This window comes from Telopea speciosissima, chromosome 4, assembly GCF_018873765.1.
Source record: "Telopea speciosissima isolate NSW1024214 ecotype Mountain lineage chromosome 4, Tspe_v1, whole genome shotgun sequence".
Taxonomy (NCBI): Eukaryota; Viridiplantae; Streptophyta; class Magnoliopsida; order Proteales; family Proteaceae; genus Telopea; species Telopea speciosissima.
Genome location: NC_057919.1, coordinates 5122494 through 5147210, shown reverse-complemented (window position 1 = coordinate 5147210; position 24717 = coordinate 5122494). Strand labels below are relative to the sequence as shown.

The 24717-nt window shown below is 38.2% G+C and overlaps 2 protein-coding genes across 2 annotated transcripts; both read left to right on the top strand.

The window, feature by feature from the left end:
• Positions 1-469: 469 nt before the first annotated feature.
• LOC122660592 (cyclase-like protein 2) lies at positions 470-24717 on the top strand. The gene is made up of 8 exons (XM_043855966.1): positions 470-664; positions 4828-5115; positions 5678-5722; positions 6080-6152; positions 8126-8223; positions 10102-10172; positions 14206-14327; positions 24683-24717. The coding sequence occupies exons 1-8, from the start codon at positions 511-513 to the stop codon at positions 24684-24686; spliced, it is 855 nt and encodes a 284-aa protein (XP_043711901.1). The 5' UTR covers positions 470-510; the 3' UTR covers positions 24687-24717.
• LOC122660593 (cyclase-like protein 2) lies at positions 18130-24717 on the top strand. Its single transcript, XM_043855967.1, has 6 exons — positions 18130-18587; positions 18982-19026; positions 19397-19469; positions 21375-21472; positions 22257-22327; positions 24561-24717. Exons 1-6 carry the CDS (start codon positions 18152-18154, stop codon positions 24684-24686), a joined length of 849 nt encoding a protein of 282 aa, XP_043711902.1. The 5' UTR covers positions 18130-18151; the 3' UTR covers positions 24687-24717.

Genomic DNA, 24717 nt, shown 5'->3' with positions numbered 1-24717 from the left:
ATTTATCTCTAGCCGCTGCCGTTGAACTCTTACAAAATAAATAGCAAGTCAAAGATAAAACACAGTGTACTAAATACTAGTTTGAGGAGTCACCCAGACAGGATTTATTAGCGGTTAAACCCCGTCACATGCTCATATCGCACACATGGCCTCTGCCGTCCCGCAAGACACCCGGCAGTACAGCATAGTATTTTTATTCTTTTCTAGCCGCTGCCGTTGAAGTCTCACCAAAAAAAACAAATAGCAAAATCAAAGATAAAACACAGAGTACTAAATACTAGTTTGACTAGTCAACAAGACAGGATTTATTAGCGGTTAAACGCCGTCACATCCTCATATCGCGGAGACTTTGTTTTTTGGAAGAGCATATCGCGAAGACGGAGGAGTCGCTTTCGTGCTTTCGTGTTCGTCCGTACGACCGTTCGATCAATCCGCAAATTTCCATAGTTCGCTCCAGTTTCCAACTTTACTTCCAAGCAGTGTCGCTGCTCCTCCACCAGGGCAACCGGGATGTTGACGAAGATGAAAGCTTTCTGGCTTCTGCTTCTCTGCTTCGATATTCTGACGTTCTCTCTCCTATCTTTGGCCTCATCTTCAGACCCCAACGACGCCTATCCGTCTGGCTACGGTGATGGTTCTGGTGAACATTCGTGCAGGGTGAGAGTGATGAGAACAGAGGAGAAGATAAGAACAAGCTGAACAGTGGTTCAGCTCCCAAAGGAGATAGAAGGGTTAGAATTACGAGAGAGAGAGAGAGAGAGAGAGAGAGAGAGAGAAGAAATTGATCATTTCGTTATTCCCATCTAGCTTTTTACAATAGCTATTTAAAGCGACAATGAAAGACTGTAATGTAACGGAATCAAGAATTGGAGAGTAACAGGGTCTTCTCGATTGTAACAACTAATCCAACTGAATCACAACTTGTGTAACCCACTTGGAAATTAACTCTCTACATAATCCTTGAGCCAGCTGGGAGGTCTTCTTTGTTTAGTAGCTTCCAATGCCACCTCGCTTGTCTAGTAGCTTCTAATGCCACTTCACTTCCCGCTTGCGCCACCTCACCTCTTGCTCAACTATGCGTTGTTGTTGTTGTTGCTGTTGAGTAATATCTACATATAATTTTGGGGTTGTATCACTCCTTACCCCGTCGAAACAAACCTTGTCCTCAAGGTTGAGATGAGGGTATAAGGCCCGGAAGGCGAGAAATATTCCCAAGTGGCATCTTCCAGATGTGACCATCCCACTGTACCAAGACTTGAGGTACAAGCCTTCCCTGTTGCCAAATGTCGTTGGCCCACAACGGCTATCGCAACAACTATTGGTTGAGCAAATTGACAAGGGGTAATTGGTGACAGCAAGCAAAGGAGTAGGACCGCGATAAGGCTTTAATTGAGAAACATGGAATACATCATGGATTTGTGAATGAGATGATAACTCATAATGCCCTTCATGAGTTCTAAAGGCGCTTTTATGAATGTCCTCTTCCACAACCCTAATTTGATGATAACCGAGATCTAAGATCAATTTTTGAAAAACAAGTAGCACCATGGAGTTCATCAAGTAATTCATCTATAGTAGGGATCGGAAACTTATCCTTTATGGTGATGGCATTGAGAGCCCCGTAATCAATGCAAAAACGCCATGAACCATCTTTTTTTAACCAAGAGCACTGGAGAAGAGAAAGGGTTGTGGGACACTCTGATTATGCCATTGGTCAAGCATTTGTTGCACCAAAGTTTCAATCTCCGCTTTCCGAAATTGAGGATATCTATAAGGTCGAACGTTTCGAGTTGGCCCCATTGTAGGTGTATTCGATGGTCAAACCGCCTTGTAGGAGGTAGTTGGGTTGGTTCTCCGAACACAACCTCAAATTCTCGCAAGATTTGTGCTACGAGGGTGGTAGCTGCCCTCTTGCTCGTCTCGAAATTAATGTCTCAGTAGATACCATCTTCATATGATAAAATGAAGCTATAGTTTGTGCATTGTCATTGTAGCCAATTGATGATGAGATACAGGTCGTGCTTGATGACCATTTCTCCTTGTAATCGAACTTTGCGACCCTCCCATTCAAAATTCATGGTAAGATGCTTATAATGCAAGATAGGACCCACTGCTCCACCATTGAATCCCAAGAACTATCTCGGCTCCTTCAATTGGTAACAAGTATAACTCAATGGTGAAAGTATGGCCTTGCAATTGTAAGGAAATTGGCTTGCATTTCTTTGAACAAAGGAGGTAATCACCATTACCTATCAGCACCTTGAATTCTCTAATAGGAACAATATGCAATTGCAGTTAGTTTTGAGCAAGCCATTAGCAGCAAGAATTCTTCTAGGTTTTGCTGCAAGGAAGCAGCCGCGAACTGCGGCCATAGTAACGTGATGGCGGCCGAAAATCCCAGCCAAGAGAGGTGATTCACCGGCGACCAACCACAAGGTCGAGTCCGGATAAAATCCGGCAAAAACCCTTGCAAGAACCATCTCTGGTTTTGGGTTTTTATTTTTATTTTTTTTTAAAACAACATACGCAGAGCAAGCAGCGTGGCGGCAATGGTGCCTGGACAAGCAAGCACCAACACTGAAAGCTTCACGTGGGTGTGCACTTGCACCCGATTGCCGTAATTATTATTATTTTTTTAATAATAAAAAAATAAATCAATTTAATAAACATATTTTAATCGATTCTAGCCCTAATGGGTTGCTCGATACCAAATGTAGAATCTAAATAGGGGTTTTAACATAATCCCTAATGGTGTCCCATTCAAGAACTCGAATACGATTCAAAACAATTAACGGTGAATGGAAGCGTACTCGCACCGTGGTATATTGAAGAAGATTCGATGCAATTGCCAACGGATTCGCTCTCGATCTGGATCTTCCACAAGACTTCAAGCCTCTTTGTTTGCTCTCTAACTTTAGTGGTAAGTGGAGAAGAACGAATGAGTGCAGTGGGGACCCGAATTAAGTATATATATAATACGTCCCGACCCTAAACCCTAAACCACCATGGGTTGGGCGATATCCCTAAACTTGAGAGTGAACCGAACCGTCGTGTAACTTAATTCCCACCAACCGATCAACCCAAATAATTAATTTAGCCCATATCTTACATGTGCCACCCACGCTTGTACAAAATTGTGGGTGCTCCCACCGTCAATCAAGACTTGTATTTGCCTATCTCGCATATGTACCCATTAACCTTATTGTAGAGGGAGCAAATTTCCCGACAAGGCATGTAAACTAACTTCCGATGTCTCGACGGTTCCTCTACAATGCTCATATGCTCCCGATCAACATCATCCTCTGCTATCGCAATAAAAACGATGCTTACATTTATGTCCCTTAGTATATCTCTCATCACAATTGAAACAGAGCCCCTTCTCCCTACGGGCCCGCATTTCTCGGAAGTCAACCTGCGAATGGGAATCGAGAAGGATGATGGATGGTTGGTGTTGGTAGAATGGTCAGGGGTTGTTGGTAAATTGACAGGGGGTGTTGGTAATATAGCAGTTAGTTGTGTGGAGATCGAAACAGCACTGTGGAGGAATTGGATTTGGGCCATAAAGATTGAAGTTCTTGGTATTTTTCTTCTTGCATCCGAGCCATAGCCATGGCTTGAAGGAGGGTTGTAGGTCGGAGATTAACAACTCACGCCCGAGCTCGGTTTTAATCCGAAATGAAGAAGCTTAAGAGGAATTGTTCCGAAAGGCCACTAACTTTATTGGATAATTGTTCAAACTGGGCCTGGTATGCGGAACATCCCTAGTCTCGCGGAGCTTAGACAAGGCACCCCTATGATCATCGAAAGTCTCCGGACCAAATCGTTGAAGAAGTGTTGCCAAAAAGGATTTCCAAGAACCTAGAAGATTGTTGTTGTGCATCCATTGAAACCAAGATGAAGCAAAGACCATCCATATGGAAAGAAGCAATGACCGACATTGATCCTCGTGTATTGTGGTAACGGAAGAACGCTGCTTTGAAGGCCCAATGCAGGGTTCGACTGTCAAAGCGAGGAACATCCAGCCGTATATGCTTCATCGGTGGAGCAGAGGACGAAATTGCAGTCGCAATGGTGGAATGTCGGTATTGGAATGAGGGGCTTGGTTAGTTTGATGAAAATGAATATCATTGAGTGTGTTTCTACCGTGGCCATGAATTGTCAAGATTTTGATTGATCTCCAAACCGCTTCTCGCACAATAGTAGTTGTGTCTCGGCGGTCTTCTTGAAATCAAGAAGAGAACGAACGTTATCCTCCATTCTCCGGGTTCTAGTACCTTCACCATGGAAGAATCTCAATGAAAGCACCGTGATGAGAACAGAGGAGAAGATAAGAATAAGCTGAACAGGGTTCAGCTCCCAAAGGAGATAGAAGGGTTAGAATTACGAGAGAGAGAGAGAGAGAGAGAGAGAGAGAGAGAGAGAGAGAGAGAGAGAGAGAGAGAAAAGGAGAACAGAAGAAATTGATCATTTCGTTATTCCCATCTAACCTTTTACAATAGCTATTTAAAGCTTGTACAATGAAAGACTGTAATGTAACGGAATCAAGAATTGGAGAGTAACAGGGTCTTCTCAATTGTAACAACTAATCCAACTGAATCACAACTTGTGTAACCCACTTGGGAATTAACTCTCTACATAATCCTTGAGCCAGCTGAGAGGTCTTCTTTGTTTAGTAGCTTCCAATGCCACCTCAGCTTGTCTAGTAGCTTCTAATGCCACTTCAGCTTCCCCAGCTTGCGCCACCTCAGCCTCTTGCTCAACTATGCGTTGTTGTTGTTGTTGCTGTTGAGTAATATCTACATTTAATTTTGGGGTTGTATCAGAGAGCGAATGGGCATGATCTTGTGCCTCCTCGGAGGGAGGTGTTCGACGAGGGAAGGATCTTTGACATCACGCACACTTTCAGGGAGGATATACCCTCTTGGGATTCGTCAGAGGGGCTGGGCCAGTTCCTTTGGCTCCCTGCGAGCATCAAGAATGGGTCCCTCGTCAATGTGTCCGTGATGAAGTTGACCGCCCACACCGGCACCCACGTCGATGGCCCCGGCCACGTCTTCGACCACTACTTCGATGCTGGTTTCGATGTTGACACACTCGACCTCGCCGTCCTCAACGGTATATTTTGTATTATTTCATTTTATTCTTATCGAATAACGATTCTCTCTGTTAGTTCCCTTGATTGTCGTAAGCTAACTGTTTGATGAAATTTCAAATTCTGTTTTCTTTCTCTATTATATTGGCTCATGTTAACTGATGCTTCGCTTATCATGAAGAGTTTGGAAATAATTGAATTCTCACTCCAGTTAAACTATTTGGAAACTAATTAAAAGCCTCAGAGCGCAGACTTGATCACTTGTTCTTTCATACATGAACACAGTCTCGCTGTACCAGTGTTTTCTGAAAGAATTTAAATTTAACTCAAACTGTTAATCATCTAAGATGTGAATTCCTTACGAGAAATAGTTGCCAAGTGTTACAAATTTTTCCATTCCTTTGCATGTAAACCTGACTCCTGAGTCTACTTTTGGCTTTACCTCTGTTTTTACTTTTTATGTAAAAAATATCCCTTTTGTTTACCTTATTTACACTATATTGGGGGGGAAGCATTTTGGCTCTGTTAGTAATGTTTATGCTTTTATTTGACATCTCTGAAGGTTTTGTCTATTGGTTTCAACAGGTCCTGCACTGTTAGTCGATGTTCCAAGAGATAAAAACATAACTGGTAAATTCCATTTCAGATGAACTTCTACTGGCAGTTGTATCATCAGTCAATTTTCAAACTATTTACTTTAGAAAGCATGGCACATCATTGGAATAATTTAGTAAAGTTTACATGGAATTGTAGGATACTGTTTAAGAGTTGGAAATATCAGCCTTCATACAGATTAATAACATGCCAATATGGTAAACAGAATTGAAATATAGTAGCATGCAGGCATTATTATGTCTTAGATTTTATTCCATAGCGCAAGGACTTTGGGAAAGTCAAATACTGGTTAAGTTACCATTTACTTAACAGATACTGAATTCGGTCAAGCCCTAGATCTTGTAGTTGACAATGGTTTCCACCATTTTGCAGCGGATGTTATGGAATCCTTAAATATTCCTAGAGGAGTTCGTCGTGTTCTATTCAAAACATTAAACACTGACAGGTATTTCATGATAAAGTTTGTCCAAAATCTTGTGTTCGTTATGCCATTACAATCTACTCTATGGTAATAGTGTGTTGCATTTAACTGTCTCATAATTTGGTGTATACAGTTTAATGTCATGATGTGTTAATTTAAGATGAATTCAATTTCTCTCACTGGTTGTTTTGGACCTAGGGATGTTCTTTGTTTATGCAGCATGTGTTCTTTTTTATTGTAAAAGGTGCAGCTTTCCAGGGGGCAAGGATGATGTAGCTCAATTAGACCGATAAGGATGTAGAATAAGAAGTGAAATTTGATATTGCTTTCACAATAATTTGGTCAATCTGATATTCTGTAATAATGCTAGAATGCCTTTTGTGCATGTTGACATGGTTGACTATTTTGAAGCGGTCTCTCTGTTTTTGTCAACTTAATGTTGCACATGGCTATTCATTTAGGTGTCTAGGCACTTGCATGAGGGCTGGATATCTCATTTATTTTTTAAATGTTTTTAATAGTGAGGAATGACAGAATAGGATTCATATAGCCTGCTCCTAGTTTGTATCAGGCTTGTTTGTGTTGAGCTTAATTTATACAACCTTATAGACATACATGGCATTATATATTTACACAACTACGCAAGCGTGGGTGTGTGTGTGTGTATATATATATATATAGATATATAGATATATATAAGCTCTTAACAGTGGAACTGAATTTCAAAATATAAAAAAAGGGGGAGGGGGAGGAGGAGCAGCATTTGGTACATTAAAGAGAAAGATAAATTCACAAATTGACCTTCCTGAAAGGGCAAAATGCACATCAATGCACTGCCCTGTCGGAAGAATAAGAGCAACATGCATAATTTTTTAGATAGAGATATACGTCAACACTCTCCTCACAAACACTTGTTAGAGCCTAACTTTACGTGATTATTTTCTAGTGTTGATGGACTAGCTTGACATATGCTGCTCAATCAGAAGAAGAATGTAGACCATCTCAAAATATTCTCAACCCATGTGTTTTCCTGTTTAACTAGGGAATGCCTGAAACACTGCCTTCGCAACAATGGTGGCCATGTGTATCGACATGCATTTTTGTTATGTTGGACTATTGGAATTGATCTACCTGTGAACTCTATGCTTGGATTTATGAATGGAATCATCCTTCTATTTTGTACATATTTTGACTGCATGTAGTATTTACATGAGTTTATTTCATTTTTTTGAAAAATTTGTTCATTATAATTTGGTACGTTATCTCAGAGTGGAATGGTAGATTAGGTTTTTGTAGGCTACCTCTAATTATTGGTACAAGTCTTGAATGAGTTCAGTTCAACTGACAAAACTTTGCTTTCATGTTTTCAAGATAAAGTACATTGTCTCCATGCTTAATGAATTCTTTGGGATGTTGTCAATCACTGAGATGCTATCTTCTTTATACTGCCATGAACTTGGTATGGTAAACTTAGACCTCTGTCATAGTGTTGGCTTTTTGTGCTAATTGTCCTATACAATAACAAACATGGAGATAGTAAAATTCCTAATGATTTACCTTTATAGGAGAACCCTGTATTCTGAATCTTGTTTTAACTTTCCTGTTTACATGCATAGGCATGTTACCTTGCCGCAGGCTTCCTAACCTCTGCTCTGCAAGGGTGTCCCTGCAGGCTTTCCTTGCCAAATAAGTAAGGGTGTATAAAACATTAGATGATCATATGAATATGTACCTTTAAATTATGAAGGGAAAGAAACTCCACTTTCAAACCTAAACAAAATCACTTCCTGAAATTGAGCTTCAGGAATGAATACTGCTTATTGTCAATGTGATGTTTATATGTATTGTGCTCAAGTAATAGGTAACTTAACTAAACAATTGTTCAATTCAGATTCTGCTGTAGTCCTCTATGCTGAATTTAATTCTTAATATTTTTTCTTTATATTTTAAATTGAAAAAAAATCCAAGTAAGCAAGTTTAATTTTCCCAAATTTCAGGCGACTTATGTGGAAGAAGGAATTTGATTCAAGCTTTGTTGGATTCATGAAGGATGGTGCCAAATGGCTGGTAGAAAACACAGATATCAAGCTTGTGGGTAAGATACAAATAATTAGTGAATATTTTTCAGTGATGAAGAGCATTTGCAGGACCTACCAAATGAAGGGTTCCTTTGTTTGGTAGGTCCTGCAAATCCAAGTACATATACAGACTTAAACAACTTAAACAGCAATACCCAAAACTCCCCTCACTCTAACTAAAGCTAATTATAAAGAATATAAACAATGGAACACCCCACAGTAATACAACAACAACAAACTCAGCCTTATCCGAACTTAATGGGGTTGGCTACATGGATCCAAACAAAACACGGTAAGGAAAACTGAGTTCTGACCAAAAAAGGGAAAGAAAAGATTGAAAAAGAAGGCTGAGGAAAGAGAAGAGAAGTGAAAAATTGAAAATGACGAATGAAAGATGAAAGATAGTAAATGGAAAGAGGCACAACCCAGCACGTCAGGAGAATCTCAGCTAAATGGGGTCTGCTATATGGATCCTTGCCCTCCAATAGGCTCCATCCAAGGTCATACTTGTTCCAAGACCTAGACTATGCATGTCCTTCCTCACCACTTTTCCTATGGTCATTTTAGGCCTGCTCCTAGCTCTTTTAGTTATTTCAATCGTAATCATATCACTCCTCCTTACCGAGGCGTCCCTAGGCCTCTGTTGAATATGACCATACCACCTTAAACGACTCTCTCGGAGCTTATCATTGATCGGGGCCATAGTTGTCAAGGCGTTGCCTAGGCGTCCAGGCGCCCTGGTTGACTTGGGCGCCTTGGTCGCCTAGGCAGTCGCCTTGAACGCCTACTTGGTGTCGCCTTTCTTTTTGCCCCTCTCCGCCGCCTTGGGTCGCCTAGCCGCCGTGACAACTATGATCGGGGCGACTCCCATGTCTGCTCTAATATGTTCGTTGTACTTTATTGCTCCTTGTTTTTCCACACATCCATCAACACCCCACAATAATAAACCGAGACAATACTTAACAGCCTGACCATGCACGTTACTTATTGCTATGGGGTTACAAAAAGATACTTTGTTTCCCTAATGGTAGTGCTTAACATGAAATGATGTTATTAATATGTTATACTCACTACATCCCAATCAGGAAATGACAAAAATGAGGTAATTCATTGTCCATATCTTGCAAAGCAACACCCCCCCCCCCAGAAAAAATAAATTTAAATAAATAAATAAAATGTTGTTTTTTGTCGGTTATTTTATTTATTTATTTTCAAATCTCATTCTCTAATTTAAATTATGGTTTAAGTGATTATTTTGGTCCTTGTGGAAATGGAAATATTTTGTGAAACCTTTCAACATGTGTCCCAATATTGTAAAATTCTCTGAAATAAGGAAAAATGAAATTGTTGAACATTAAATTAGAATGGGAACCATTACAAAATCAAAACAACCACCCCCAGTTGATAATGAATTCGAAGATTGGTATTGGATCGTTCAGATCTATATCAATCCAGGTCAATCCTGATATGGGACAGCACAATCCCATAGTTTTGAGGAATTGATTGATCTTGTTATTGTTAGAGTTTATGTAATAAGGGTAGTTTGGACATTAGTTTAGTGTCTTATTTACTTATTGTATTTCCTTGTTTTTTTTACCTCCCTAGGGAGATGGTTGTAATTTACTGTTTTTCATATTAGTGAATCAAATAGGGGAGAGGAAACAACTCTACTCCTAATTTTTCGGTTGCTAACTTCTTCTTCTTCTTCTCCTTCGCTTTCTCACCTCTATCCTCTCTTCTCTCTTCTCTTCCCTTGATTTGATCCCTACATCATTTCCAACTGTTATTTGGTCCTAGAACTTGATTTAATCACCCTATTCGCTAACTAAACTATGTTTCTGTCATCATTTTTTTTGCAAATCAATGCTGATGTATTTGTTTATTGTGACATGTAGGAATTGATTACTTATCTGTAGCTGCCTATGATGATTCAATTCCTGCCCATTATGTTTTTCTAGAAAGCAGGGTATGGAATTTCTATCTTTATTTACATGTTCTCTTAAATTTCATTTGTAGTCGGAGATTTTTTTTAAATTTATTCTCTCAAATTTCTAATAATATTTCTCTCATGCATCTTTTTTTTTTGGAAAGTAGAATGTGGAGCTCCCATCTTAATCTAACATAATTTGTCTTTCAAGACTTGGCATGAAGTTTCATTAATTTAAATTCTTAGTATACGTCAACTGGTCCCCTATAGGCTCCGCCAATTGTTGGTTTTTTGGTGCTTAGTAGAAATAGCACTGGTATGTGTTGGCATTGGTACAAATATTAAAGTAATTGAAACGTTGAGTTGTATTGATGAATAGATACAAGATATGGAAAGCTGGTCTGCTGGTGAGGTTGTCTACTGCTTCTTACAGCAGGATCAGTTGCTATTTATTTTGGTTTACAATGCAATGATGCAAAATATAAAATTTGTGCTAAAATGCACTCTGTATTTAGTGTTACCTAATCTTCTGTTGGGATTCTTAACGTGCTTTAGTGAGTAGAAAGTTGGGAAAACATGTGAATTTATAAATTAATGGGTTTAGGTTAGAAATTCCCTCTCCCCCCGCCCCCCCCCCCCCCCAAAAAAAAAAAAAAAAAAAACCAATGGTCAAGGTTAGTGATCAATACACTAGCAGGTTGCTCCTTTAAAAATGAAAAAAGCAAGTGAAGATTGGATTCTCTTCCAGTTGTAGTGTGGGATATGGATAAGATCGGTGTAACAATTAGCCTCCATTGCACAAGATCAGACTCAGTTGGCTCTACCTTATTTATACACCTATCGTGCTTCATTCTTTATGCCTTTTTGTCTTTATGTTATATATATATATATATTGGCTACTCTATCGACCGACTACTGCTTCTTGCTCTTACTGCTTCCTGTGCAGCTACGACTACTTGCCTTTTGGTACAGTTGCTTACCTTTCTTTTCAAAGATTGGGATCCTTGTCTGCCCTGCTTTCTTACCTCACCAACTCACTTATATATATATATATATATAAATAATTTTCTGGTCTCACAGCCCATCCAACTCACCGCATCAATGTATGCTTATTCTACTGACATGTTTCTTGGTTGTCCAACATATTTATTGGTCAATAATTTCTCGAGTTGCCTTAAAGATGCTCAGTCTGACTAATTTAAAATCTCTGTGATGCAATCTGAAAATCCAGATTATGGATCTCAGATGCAAGCAGGCTCAATAATCAAATCTATGATTAGATCTGAGATTAAAGAAGCAACTGCATTGTTAAAGGAAGAAATCAGATCAATGGAAGGGAAGGGAAGAGAAGAGAAGAAATCAGGTTTGGGATACTAATCCTGTATGCACTGCTCAACAATACTAAAACTCTTAGAAAAAACTCATTCTTTACTAAAATCATCACTAATTGATGGGAGGATGTATTACATATAAAAAACCTTCTAAAATTCATAATTTAACTCATAAAAGGACTCTTAATCACTCTAATACACTCAATTTAGTAAATAAACTGAAAGCAGAACAATATCTAGCTATCAAATGTCTTAATCCAACTCAAACACTCAACTTAACTGCTTATCCCGTGTACTAACATTATTCTCACTTTATAGGCTTATAACTTAAGCACATTACATCAATAAACCTAAAATTAAGAAGCCTAATGTCCATAGAACCCAACCATGGGCCAAAAAAAATATTCTGAGGCCCAATTGACCCAATAGGACAATCTTAACTGCATCAATTCCCCCACTGTTAAGGGAAATTCGCCCTTGATTTTTGTAAAACGGGAGAATCAGCACCACTCAATTGACATCCACAATCATCGGCTTTGATGGGCTAATGATCTAACATATCTCCATAGTTGTCAAGGCGTTCCCTAGGCGTCTAGGCGCATTTTTATATGTGCGCCTTTATGGCCTAGATGCCTTATCGGTGTCGCCTTAGTTTTTTGACCCCCTGGACCACCTTGGTTTGCTAAGACGCCGTGACAGCTATGCATATCTCCTGATCAACTGTCACGTTCTCCTGATGATCATCAGCAAATGATATCTATCCCTTGGAAAATCATGGGGTTTCACATCTGCAATTGGACCATCGATCAATTCCTCAACTTCAATCTTGACCGGACTGTTTACTTCAGCTTGATCGTCACTTTCGTTGTCAACATTTTCTGTCATCTCTGATCCATCTTCTAAAGCTTCTATCATGCTCGACATTTCGTCACAGAAACAGTTAGTATAATCAACCATTTGTCCTGAAATCATGAAAGCTCTGTTTTGAGATACGAAGTACCATTCGCAAACCTTCTTGTAGCATATGGATTTCATCAATAAGCGAACGGCGTGAATTGTATGAATCAACCTCCATGATGTAGTAGGTTCGGCTATGATACCAAATGATGCAATCTGAAATCCATATTATAAATCTCAAATGCAAGCGGGCCCAATAATCAATCTGATATTAGATCTGAGATAAAAGAAGTAACTGTGTTGATTAAGAGAAGAAATCGGATTGATGGAAGGGGTGGGAAGAGAGATGAGAGCGATCTTCTAGGGAGGAAGAAGAGAGAAGAAATCAAGTTTGGGATACCAATCCCGTATGCACTTCACAAAACTCTTAGAAAGAAGCTCATATTCTTCACTCAAATCATCTTTAATTGATGGAGATGTATTACAGATATAATGATCTTCTAATATTCCTAATTTGACTCATAAAAGGACTCCTAGTCAGTCTAATATGTATAATAAAGTAATAAACTCAAAATGGAACTCTATCTAGCTATTAAGTATCCTAATCAAACTCAAAGACTCAGCTTAACTACTAATCCTGTGTACTAACATTATCTCCACTTTATGGGTTTATAAATTAGACCTATTACATCAATAAACTCAAAAAGTAAGAAGCCCAAGGTCCATAGAATCCATCCATGGGCCAAAATAAAGTCTCCTGAAACCCGATTGACCCAATTGGACATTCTTAATTGCATCATTTTGGATTTAAAGCATCCTTCCAAAGTCTCAGTTTTCCATTTGACCTCATTTCTCTGTCTCTCTAATCAAAGTTATGTAATCTGCAAAGAAAATAAAAAGTGTAGTCCTTGCAACCTCTGGATTGAAAATCCATCAAAATTTCATGTTTGCAGTTATCTATTTGTTAATCAAAGTTCTCGTCTACAAGCAAGATAGATTATATGTTTTATGAGTGGTGAATTAACCCATAGATAATGCAAAAGGATGGTAAGCTATAGATTTGATTCCAACTACTGGTCTAACATGCATCACCACCTACTTTTGTGACAATTTCTGCTCCATCTTAAATCTCTGCATCAGTATGATATCTCTTGTGAAATTCTCTTCCTAGAAACTCTGATTGTATACTTTATTTAATTCAATGGAGGCTATGCATAGAATTTCTTTTTCATTCTAAACCTTACCACTCTTCCCAGTTGTTGGTCACAATGAGTCTCTTCCTTAGTTGGAGGCAAAATGGTCTGGCTAAGAATCGATTAATTTTATCTTTTATTCTGTAAAATATGATACTGATATGTTTGTTTTCACTGTCCATGATTTTACTATGGTGGTTCGAAATAAACTGGTACTTCAGAACTCTTACGACTAAAAAGGTTTTAGCTATCTCTATGATTATTGATAAGGGGCCATATTTTTGTTTCGAACTGTTATTATTTGTAGCTTTGGTGAAGCTGTTCCTTTGAAGTTTTCTAATATAATCCCTTTGCATAAACCCTCACAAAATCTCAACTTACTGCACTTCAGAGCTTCAACCATTTGTTATTACTTTTGTTTCTTTGAAGATGACATATTCTCCAATACCTTGCATATTAGTTTTGTCTTTCTTTTCCTTTTCATCTCCTTCATCCCCCCCCCCTCTCTCATGTTAAATGTGAGCAGTTCTGCTGGAAATTTATTTATAAATAGAATCACCTCATATACATGTCTTCTTACAGTGAAGGGCAGTGGATATTGTTTCTTGAATCATAAATGCTGCAACTGATGATACTGCTGAAATGCTTCAGGAAATCATTCTTGTCGAAGCCTTAAAGTTGGATGATATCAAGCCAGGAATATATTCTCTGCATTGCTTACCTTTAAGGTTACGTGGTGCTGAGGGATCACCAATAAGATGCATTCTCATCAAGTGAGTTGAAGTTAAAGAAATATATCAAAATGCCATGGCAGAGCAAAAGAAAATCAATGTTCTCAGCTAAGCTCAACAAAACCTTATCCTAATAATTTGGAGTTGGCTATGTGGATCCTTTACATCGTCACACTCTATAAAAGTCTGTCTTCCTGTGTTTCCCATAAGAATTGTGGGTCATGAGATCTTCCCTTACTATCTCGGCCATCATTTTTTTCTTTTCTTTTTTTTAAAATTTTGTGATATTTTTATTCCCCCAACTTGCACTGTGTCACTTCTCTTTGGAGCAGTCTGGTGCCTTTTCTACATATGACCAAAGCAAATCAATTAACTTGCTCATTTATTATGAACTATTGATGGTTCCCCTGAAGCTTCCATCAATTCATTCTATTATAACTCAAATTTACTTGCAGCATATCATTATTTTACTCGTCCACGTCAACATCCTCATCTTAGCCCATACACTGGATTTTTGTAAATTTAGAATTTACCATCATGTCAAGGTTAGTGGTCAATACATTAGCAGGTGGTCATTTAAAAATGACAAAAACAAGTGAAGATTGGATCCACTTCCAGGTGTGGTGTGGGAAATGGATTAGTTTGGTATAACAATTAGCCTCCATTGCACAAGATCAGACTCAGTTGGCTCTCCCTTACCTTGACACCTACCTATTGTGCTTCCTGCTTAATGCTTTTCTCTCTTATTATTATTATTATTTTTTTTGTAGTCTTACAGTTCATCCATCACTACATTAACGTATGCTTATTCTACTAACATGCTTCTTAGTTGCCGAACATGCTTCTTGCTTGCATTTATCTATTTGCTGATCGAAGTTTGTCAGCTACAAGTAACATAGATTATCTGTTTCATTTTTAATGGTGGGGAATTCACCAATAGCTAATGCAAAAAGATAGTAAGATATGGAATTGATGCCAACTACTGTTTTAAGGTGCATCACCAATTACTTTTGTCACATTACTGCTCATCTTACATCTATGCATCAGTTTGATATCTCTTTCTACATTATCTCTGTAGAAACTCTGATTGTATTTTTTTTATTTAATTCAATAGAGACCATGCGATAGTTAGGTAATCTTTGGTATGCATTCTTGGAATGCATTCTATGTCGATTTGACAAAAACAGCTAAGCTATCTTATGTCGTATATCAATAAATGGATTTTTTTTTATTAACATATCTCGAAGTGCCAAATAATTTGTAATCTTATTTTTTTTGGCCTTTTAGTATAGCATACAATTTTTTTTCTTCAACGAGGGTATTGTCATTTAACATGTATGCTTGAAAAAATGTGCATGACAATGATGACTTTTGATAACGATGGTATTGTCATTTGAAATTATTTTTAAAACCCTTTCATATCTGTGAAGAGTTGTCATTCTGACACTCCAAGTATAATATTATAGATGAAAATATGGGGTTGGTGTGCTGCAATGCGAATCATCAAATACTATCAATCCTCAGGGCCAGCTTTTGAATCCTATTATCTAATTTGTTTGGCTGTCATATTTAGGCCGGTCCAGTTGGATTAAGCCTGGATGACGAAGCTAGGGTTGCAATTTCCCAGCCTGAGGTTTGGCCTGGCCAGGCCAGGCTTGGGCTGGGTTGTGGTTTGCAAAAATTTGGCCCAGCTAAAATACTCTATTATCAGAAGAAACAAAAAAGCTAGTTTGAGTACTCAACGAGAAAGTATTTACCCGCCATTACATTACAAACTCATATCGCGGCGATGGGGGAGTCGCTTTCGTGCTTCCGTGCTTCCGTGTTCGTCCGTAAGACCATACGATAAAAGAAAGGGTAAATTACGTCACCCTCCCCTGTACTTTGCCCTAATTACACGTTCCTCCCCTTGGTTTTCCCACCTTACGTTTTGACCCCTTATGGCTGACGGGGTTAGGGTGCTGTTAGTTAATGGTTTGAAAAGACAATGTTATCCTTTACTAACAAATTAAAACTGCATTTTCAATTCTACCCTTTTCATCATCTTCAACCTAAAATACTTCTTTCTTTCCTTCTCCACCGCCAGCAGCACCACCACCACCACCACCACTACTGCCGCCGTCTCCTCTTCCTCCTCCACCGCCAGCACCACCACCACCACCACCGTCACCGTCACCGTCGATGGTGATATACATGGTGATATACGAGGGTCTAACCACCTACCAATGAAACTCAAATTTGATATTAACCAATTAATGGCCAAACAGAAAGCTCATATTTAAGGATCCCAAAAGATGGTTTCATGAGAGCTTGCACCAGAAACCGGAAACACCTTCTACAGATCAAGCTCATTCCATGGTTTCAGATTGATTTATGAAATTATTAATTATCTGTCCAGCAATTTTTTCTTCGTACTGTGTGTGATTATTGCCCTCCAAGGACACCTACTTCGATCCAGTTTTGTGGCCCATCTGGGCTGTGGTCTGTTGGCAATAAGAAATCTCCATCTCAGTCTGGTGGTATCCTGTTTTTTTGGCCTATTTCTCTTAAGAACAAAAATACATTTCAGAAATTCACAGGTGCATAGTTGAACCAATTGTATAAGTCTTGATTCAAGACCAAATGACAAGTACTTCTAAGTTACCGAACTGCTACAGAAAACCATCTATAAAAACCCCTCACCTGAAACCCCTTCCTAAAACACTCATTACTAGCTTAAACCCCTACCTGAAACACCTCCTTGAAACCCCCTGTCGATTTCTGAAACCCTGTTACTAGCTTCAAACCCCACCTGAAACATCTCCTTGAAACCCCCATTACTGCGCTGCCGATTCCTGAAACCCTAAAGGGTATCGGCAGTGCACTTCACCGAAATAGCTCCTCTCCCTGAACCCATACTTGCCAATCCACCTCCCTAAAACTCTGTGCTCGCATCCCACCTGACCTTGCGGGTCCATGGTGACCTGCAAATTCGGGAACTAAAAAAATAAATAAAAATAAAGCTGTTTCAGATGCGTTATGGGTGTTTGATTGAACAGAGCTTGAAGAAGACGAGAACTCCTCTCTTGTCAATGATGATATTTGTTTAAAAACAAAAGAAACCCCTTGTTTTAGTCTTTCATATGCACAACAGGGGTCTTAGATGGGTTCTTTCATGGGTTATTTTTGGCCAGCTCTGGTATTAAATGAACAACAACAAAGGTGGGGGTGAGGCCGTGAGGGAGGGACAAGGATAAGTGGGGGGTGGGGAGTTGCAGAGGGCAGAGAGTGAGTACCTTCTGATCATCGACGATTTTAGGTTAGGAGGTTGCAAGAAAAGGGGTTGTAGGAGGAGGAGGAAGGAGGGTAAAAGGGTTGCCTGTGGTTAGGGTTTAGTGAAGCGGAGAGGAAGAGATGGAGGAACTCCATTTTTGTTCTCGCCGGAGTTTGCCGGAGAAGGGGTTGGACGAGGAGGAGGAAGAAGAAGAAGGGTAAAAGGGTCTATTTATATGAACCCAGGTTAGTTTGGGGATTAAATCATAAGGGTAAATGGGTCATCTCACAAGGATCCAAGGTTAGTTTGGGGATTATAAAAAATTTTAGTACGCCACATCAGCACTTAACAGACGGACGCTAACGACAGGGGTGTAATAGTAATTTTATTCAAAGTAGAGGGGAGGGGTATGTAAGGTAGGAAAATCAAGGGGAGGAACGTGTAATTAGGTCAAAATACAGGGGAGGGGGATGTAATTTTCCCTAAAAGAAATGATAAAATTCAGGATTCCGGATTCCTGACAGTTCCCGGCGAATTTCCATAAAAGTGTTCCACTCCAATTTCCAAGTTTAGTACCACGCTGTGTCGCTGCTCATTCACTAGGGCAATCAGGATGTTGATGATGACGATGAAAGCTTTCTCGCTTCTGCTTCTCTGCTTCAATATTCTGACGTTTTCTCTCCTATCTTTGGCCTCATCTTCAGACCCCAACGACGCCTACCCGTCAGGCTACGGTGATGGTTCGTGCAGGGTGAGAGTGAAGAATCACGATCTTGTGCCTCCTCCTCGGAGGGATGTTTACGACGAGGGAAAGATCTTTGATATCACCCACACGTTCAAGGAGGACTTGCCCGCTTTTGATTCGTCGGAGGGGGTGGGCCAGTTACTTTGGCTCCCTTTTAGCATCAAGAATGGGTCCCTCGCCAATATGTCCGAGATGAAGTTGCCCGCCCACACCGGCACCCACGTCGATGCCCCCGGCCACTTCTTCGACCACTACTTTGATGCTGGTTTTGATATCGAATCCCTCGACCTAGCGGTCCTCAACGGTATATATTTTCTTATTATTTCATTTCATTCTTATTGAATAACGATTCCCTCTGCTCGCTTCACTTCTCTGTCTGCTGCTCGTAATCCGTTCCCTTGATTGTCGTAGTGAACGGTATATTGTTTCATGTTCCTGATGACCCATGGCTACTGTTAACTGATGCTTTGCTTATCAGAGCGCAGACTTGATAAGTTTTTCAGATTTTTTCATTCCTTTGCATGTAAACCTGACTCCTGAGTCTACTTTTGGCTTTAGCTCGGTTCTTACCTTGTATGTAAATATCCCTTTTGTTTACCTTATTTAGCCCATATATTAGGTTGAAGCATTTTGGTTCTGTTAGTAATGTTATTGCTTTATTTGACATCTCTGAAGGCTTTGTCTATTGGTTTCAACAGGTCCTGCATTGTTGGTCGATGTTCCAAGAGATAAAAACATAACTGGTAAATTCCATTTTAGATGAACTTCTTCATTTCATTACTGGCACTTGTATCGTCAGCCAATTTTCGAAACTATTTACTTTAGTCAGCATAGCATATCATTGGAATAATTTAGCAAAGTTTACATGGAATGGTGGGATACTGTTTACTGTTTAAGAGTTGGAAATATTAGCATTCATACAGATTAATGACATGCCAGTGCGGTAAACAGACTTGAAATATAGCATGCAGGCATTATGTCTTAGCTTTTATTCCATAGCGCAAGGATTTTGGGAAAGTAAAAAAACCGGTGAAGTTACCATTTACTTCACAGATACTGAATTCGGTCAAGCCCGCATCCCTTTAGTTGACAATTGTTTCCACCTTTTTGCAGCGGATGTTATGAAATCCTTAAATATTCCTAGAGGAGTTCGTCGTGTTCTATTCAGAACATTAAACACTGACAGGTACTTCGTGATACAGTTTGTCCAAAAATTTTATGTTCCGTTTGACATTATAATCTACTCTATGGTAATAGTGTGTTGCATTTAACTGTCTCGTAATTTGGTGTATACAGTTTAATGTCACATGATGTGTTAATTCAAGATGAATTCAATTTCTCTCACTAGTTATTTTGGACCTAGGGATGTTCTTTGTTTATGCAGCATGTGTTCTTTTAGGTTGTAAGAGATGCAGCTTTCCAGGAGGCATGGATGATGAAGCTCCATTAGACCGATAAGGATGTAGAAGAAGAAGTTAAATTTGATATTGCTTTCACAGTAATATGGACAATTTGATATTCTGTAGTAATGCTAGAACGCCTTTTGTGCATGTTGGCATGGTTAAACATTTTGAATTTTGTCAACTTAATGTTTGCGCATGGCGGTTCATTCAGGTGTCTAGGCACTTGCATGCAGGCTAGGTATCTCATTTTTTTTTTAATAGTGAGGAATGAGATAATAGGATTCATATAGCCTGCTCCTAGTTGGTATCAGTTTTTTTTTTTTTTTGGGCTTAACTTATACAAACCTGTAGATATACATGGCATTATATTTTTACGCAAGCATGGGTGTCTATATATATTAAAGCTCTTAACAGTGGAACTGAATTTTGTATTTGAAAAAAAATATATTTTTTCTTTGGGTTAGGAGCAGCATTTGGTACTTTAAGAGAAAGATAAATTGGCAGATTGACCTTCCTGAAAGGGCAAAATGCACATCAATGAACTGCCCTGTCGGAAGAATAAGAATAGAGACCACTTAGAATATGCATAATTTTTTAGAGAGATACACGTCAACTCTCTTCCCACAAACACTTGGTTAGAGCCTAACTTTACGTGATTATTTTCTAGTGCTGATGGACTGGCTTGACATGTGTTGCTCAATCAGAAGAAGAATGTAGACCATCTCAAAAAAATTCTGATCTATGTGTATCTCTGTCAAATTAGGTAGTGCCTGAAACACTGCCTTCACAACAATGGTGGCTATGTGTGTTGACATGCTTTCTTGTTCTGTTGGACTATTGGAATTGATTTACTCATGAACTCTACGCTCAGTTTTATGAATTGTATCATCCTTCCTTCTATTTTGTACGTATTGTGACTGCATGTAGTGTTTACATGAGTTTATTTCTTTCTTTCAAAAATTTGTTCATCATAATTTGGTACATTATCTCAGAGTGGAATGGTAGATTAGGATTTTGTAGTCTACCTTTAATTATTGGTATTAGTCTTGAATGAGTTGAGTTCAACTGACAAAACTTTTATTTCATGTTTTCAAGCAAAAGTACATTATCTCCATCCTTAATGAATTCTTTGGGATGTTATCTTGTTTATACTGCCATGAAGTTGGTATGGTACACTTAGACCTGTCATACTGTTGGCTTTTTGTGCTAATTGTCCTATACAATGACAAACATGGAAACTGTAAAATTTCAATGTAACGATTTAGCTTCATGGGAGATCACTATCTTCTGAATCTTGTTTTAACTTTCCTGTTTACATGCATAGGCATGTTACCTTGCAGAAGGCTTCCTTATCTCTGCTCTGCAAGAGTGTCCCTGCAATTTGGCCTTGCGAAATAAGTAATGGTGTATTTGACATTAGATCATCATTTGAATATGCACCTTTAAATTATAAAGGGAAAGAACCTCCACTTTCCAACCTAAGCAAAATCACTTCCTGAAATTCAGCTTTAGGAATGAATACTTCTTATTGTCAATGTGATGTTTAAATGTATTGTGCTCAAGTAATTGATAACTCAACTAATCAATTTGTTAATTCATAATATGCTGAATTTAATTCTTAATTTTTTTCTTCATATTTTAAGTTGAAAAAAACCCAAGTAAGCAAGTTTAATTCTCCCAAATTTCAGGCGACTTATGTGGCAGAAAGAATTTGACTCAAGCTATGCTGGATTCATGAAGGATGGTGCCAAATGGCTAGTAGAAAACACAGATATCAAGCTTGTGGGTAAGATACATATAAATAGTGATTATTTTTTAGTGATGTAGAGCATTTGCAGGACCTATCAAATGAAGGGTTCCTTTGTTTAAGTTTCTATGTATATAATGTCTTTTGTATTTAATAAATTTAATTGCATGACCATGCATGGCACTTATTGCAATGGAGTTACGAAAAGATACTTTGTTTCCCTAATGGTAGTGCTTAACATGAAGATGATGGTATTACACATTTACGCTCACTACTTCCCAATCAGGAAATGACAAAAATGAGATCATTCATTGTCCATATCTAGAGAAGCAACCCCCCCCCCCCAAAAAAAAAAAAACTTTTTTTTGTCAGTTATTTTATTTATTTATTTTCAAATCTCATTCTCTAATTTAAATTATGGTTTAGGTTATTATTTTTGCCTTGTGGAAATGGAAATATTTTTAAATCTGTCAACATGTGTCCAATATTGTAGAATTCTCTAAATCAGGAAAATTGTTGATGAAATTGTTGAACATTAAATTAGAATAGGAACCATTACAAAAGCAAAACAACCACCCCCAGTAGATTATGAATTTGAAGATTGCTATCTGATTGTCCAGATCTTGCAATCCTGATCTGTATCAATCCACGACAAGCCTGATATGCGACAGTACAATCCCATAGTTTTGAGGAATGTATTGATCTTGTTATTTGGTCCTAGAACTTGGTGTAATCCCCCTATTGGCTTACTAAACTATGTTTCTGCTGTCATTTTTTTTGCAAAATCAATGTTGTTGATGTATTTGTTTGTTGTGACATGTAGGAATTGATTACTTATCTGTTGCTACCTATGACGATTTAGCTTCTGCCCATTATGTTTTTCTGGAAGGCAGGGTATGGAACTTCTATCTTTATTGACATTTCTCTTAAATTTCATTTGAAGTCAGATTTTCTTTGAATTTATTCTCTCAAATTTCGAATAATATTTCTCTGATGCATCTTTTTTTTTAGGAACGTAGAATGTAGAGTTATTTTCTTAACCTAACATAATTTGTTTTTCTAGTCTTGGCATGAAGTTTCATTAATATAGATTCTTAGTACCTCAACTGGTCCCCTATAGGCTCCGCCAATTGTTGCTTTTTTGGTTCTTAATAAAAATAGCACTGGTATGTGTTGCCATTGGTATAAATTTTAAAAGTAATTGAAACGTTGAGTTGTATTGATGAATAGGTAAAAGATGAGGCAAGCTGGTCTGCTGGTGAGGTTGTCTACTGGCTTCTTACGGCAGGATCAGTTGCTAATTATTTTGGTTTACAATGCAAATATGCAAGTGATAATATAGAAGTTGTGCTAAAGGAGCAAAGCTGCAGCAACAATGGCAGCAAGCATAAAACGATTTTTTTAAGTCTGAATTGTGGGGGAGCCTCCCACAATTTATTTATTTATAATATGGCCATAGGCCCAATTCCTAATACAAATCTAAATTACTCCCCTTTTTAAATCGTGGAGGGGGTGGGACACTTAATTTAAAAGCTAATATTTTAAAAGATTCCTACACTACCAATGGGAAATAAGCACCTAACAACCAATAGGAATTTATCACTTAAATTGAACCATTATAAACTGAAAAAAAAAAAAACTAAGTATGGGAAATAACTAAAGCTGAAATAAATTAAGTATGGAAATAAACTGAGGCTCCAAATACTAGGCCCTGATCTTAGGGCTGCTTCTTCTTGCAGGTGCTTGGATCTGCATCAAAGGGTAGGGAAGAGAGATGAGATCAATCTTCTTGGGAGGAAGAAGAGAGAAGAAATCAGGTTTGGGATACCAATCCCATATGCACTGCTCAACAACACTAAACCTCTTAGAAAGAAACCCATATTCTTTACTCAAATTATCTCTAATTGATGGGGAATATATTACATATATAAAGACCTTAAAAAATTCCTAATTTGACGCATAAAAGGACAACTAATCACTCTTATACACTCAAGAAAGTAAATAAGCTCAAAACAAAACTCTATCTAACTATTAAGTATCCTAATCTAACTCAAACACTAAACTACTAATGTTGTGTACTAACATTATCTCCTCTTTGTGGACTTTTAAATTAGATCCATTACATCAGTAGAGCCAAAAAAAATAAGAAGCCCAAGGTCCATAGAACCCAACCGTTGGCCAAAATAGTCTTTTGAAGCCTGATTGACCCAATTGAGCAATCTTAACTGCATCACTTTACATTTAACCTCATTTCCCCGTCTCACTGTCAAAGTTATGTCATTTGCAAAGAAAATGAAAAGGTGGAGTCCTAGCAACCCCTGGATTGAAAATCCATTTAAATTTCATGCTTGCAGTTTTTTTTTGGGTGAATAATGCTTGCAGTTATCTACTTAGTAATCAAAGTTTTCATCTGCAAGCAAGATAGATTATATGTTTCAATGTTTTATGAATGGTGAATTCACTCATAGCTAATGCAAAAAGATGGTAATATATAGATATGATTCCAACTACTTGTCTAACGCGCATCACCACCCACTTTTGCCACACTGCTGCTCTATCTTACATCTCTTCATCAGTTTGATATGTCATGTTACATTCTCTCCCTAGAAATTCTGATTGCATACTTTATTTAATTCAATGGAGGCTATGCATAGAATTTCCTTTTCATTCTAAACTTTACCACTCTTCTAAGTTGTTGGCTACAATGGGTCTCTTCCCTACTTTGAAGCCAATTGGGTGGCTAAGAATCGATTAGTTTTATCTTTTATTTTGAAGTTTTTAATATAATCCTTTTGCATGAAGCCAAGAATTACATAGTGTTCATATTGCTTCCTTCTTGTTGATATTTAGCCTTGATCTTTCACAACTTCTGTGGAAAATTTCATTTCCACTTGACATATTCTCCAAACCGTCACAAAATCTCAACATCCTGCTCCTAAGAGCTTCAACCATTTGTTATTACTTGTCTCTTTGAAGATGACATATTCTCCAAACCCTCACATATTGCTTGTCTTACTTTTCCTTTTTCTTCTCCCTTTATCCCTCACCCTCCCCATAATAAAGGTCAGTGGATATTGTTTCTTGAATCATAAGTACTGCTGCTGATTATACTGCTCAAATGCTTCAGGAAATCATTCTTGTTGAAGCCCTAAAGTTGGATGACATCGAGCCAGGAATATATTCTGTGCATTGCTTACCTTTAAAGTTACGTGGTGCTGAGGGATCACCAATAAGATGCATCCTCATCAAGTGATAATTTCTTGTAAGTTTAATGTAGCAAAATA

Excerpts from the sequence above, each read along its gene's own strand:
- LOC122660592 (XM_043855966.1), top strand. The coding sequence starts at position 511 with ATGTTGACGAAGATGAAAGCTTTCTGGCTTCTGCTTCTCTGCTTCGAT. Across the intron at positions 6,153-8,125 it reads AAAACATTAAACACTGACAG|GCGACTTATGTGGAAGAAGG; the intron begins GTATTTCATGAT and ends CCCAAATTTCAG. Across the intron at positions 8,224-10,101 it reads CACAGATATCAAGCTTGTGG|GAATTGATTACTTATCTGTA; the intron begins GTAAGATACAAA and ends TGTGACATGTAG.
- LOC122660593 (XM_043855967.1), top strand. The coding sequence starts at position 18,152 with ATGTTGATGATGACGATGAAAGCTTTCTCGCTTCTGCTTCTCTGCTTC. Across the intron at positions 21,473-22,256 it reads CACAGATATCAAGCTTGTGG|GAATTGATTACTTATCTGTT; the intron begins GTAAGATACATA and ends TGTGACATGTAG. Across the intron at positions 22,328-24,560 it reads ATGTTTTTCTGGAAGGCAGG|GAAATCATTCTTGTTGAAGC; the intron begins GTATGGAACTTC and ends CAAATGCTTCAG.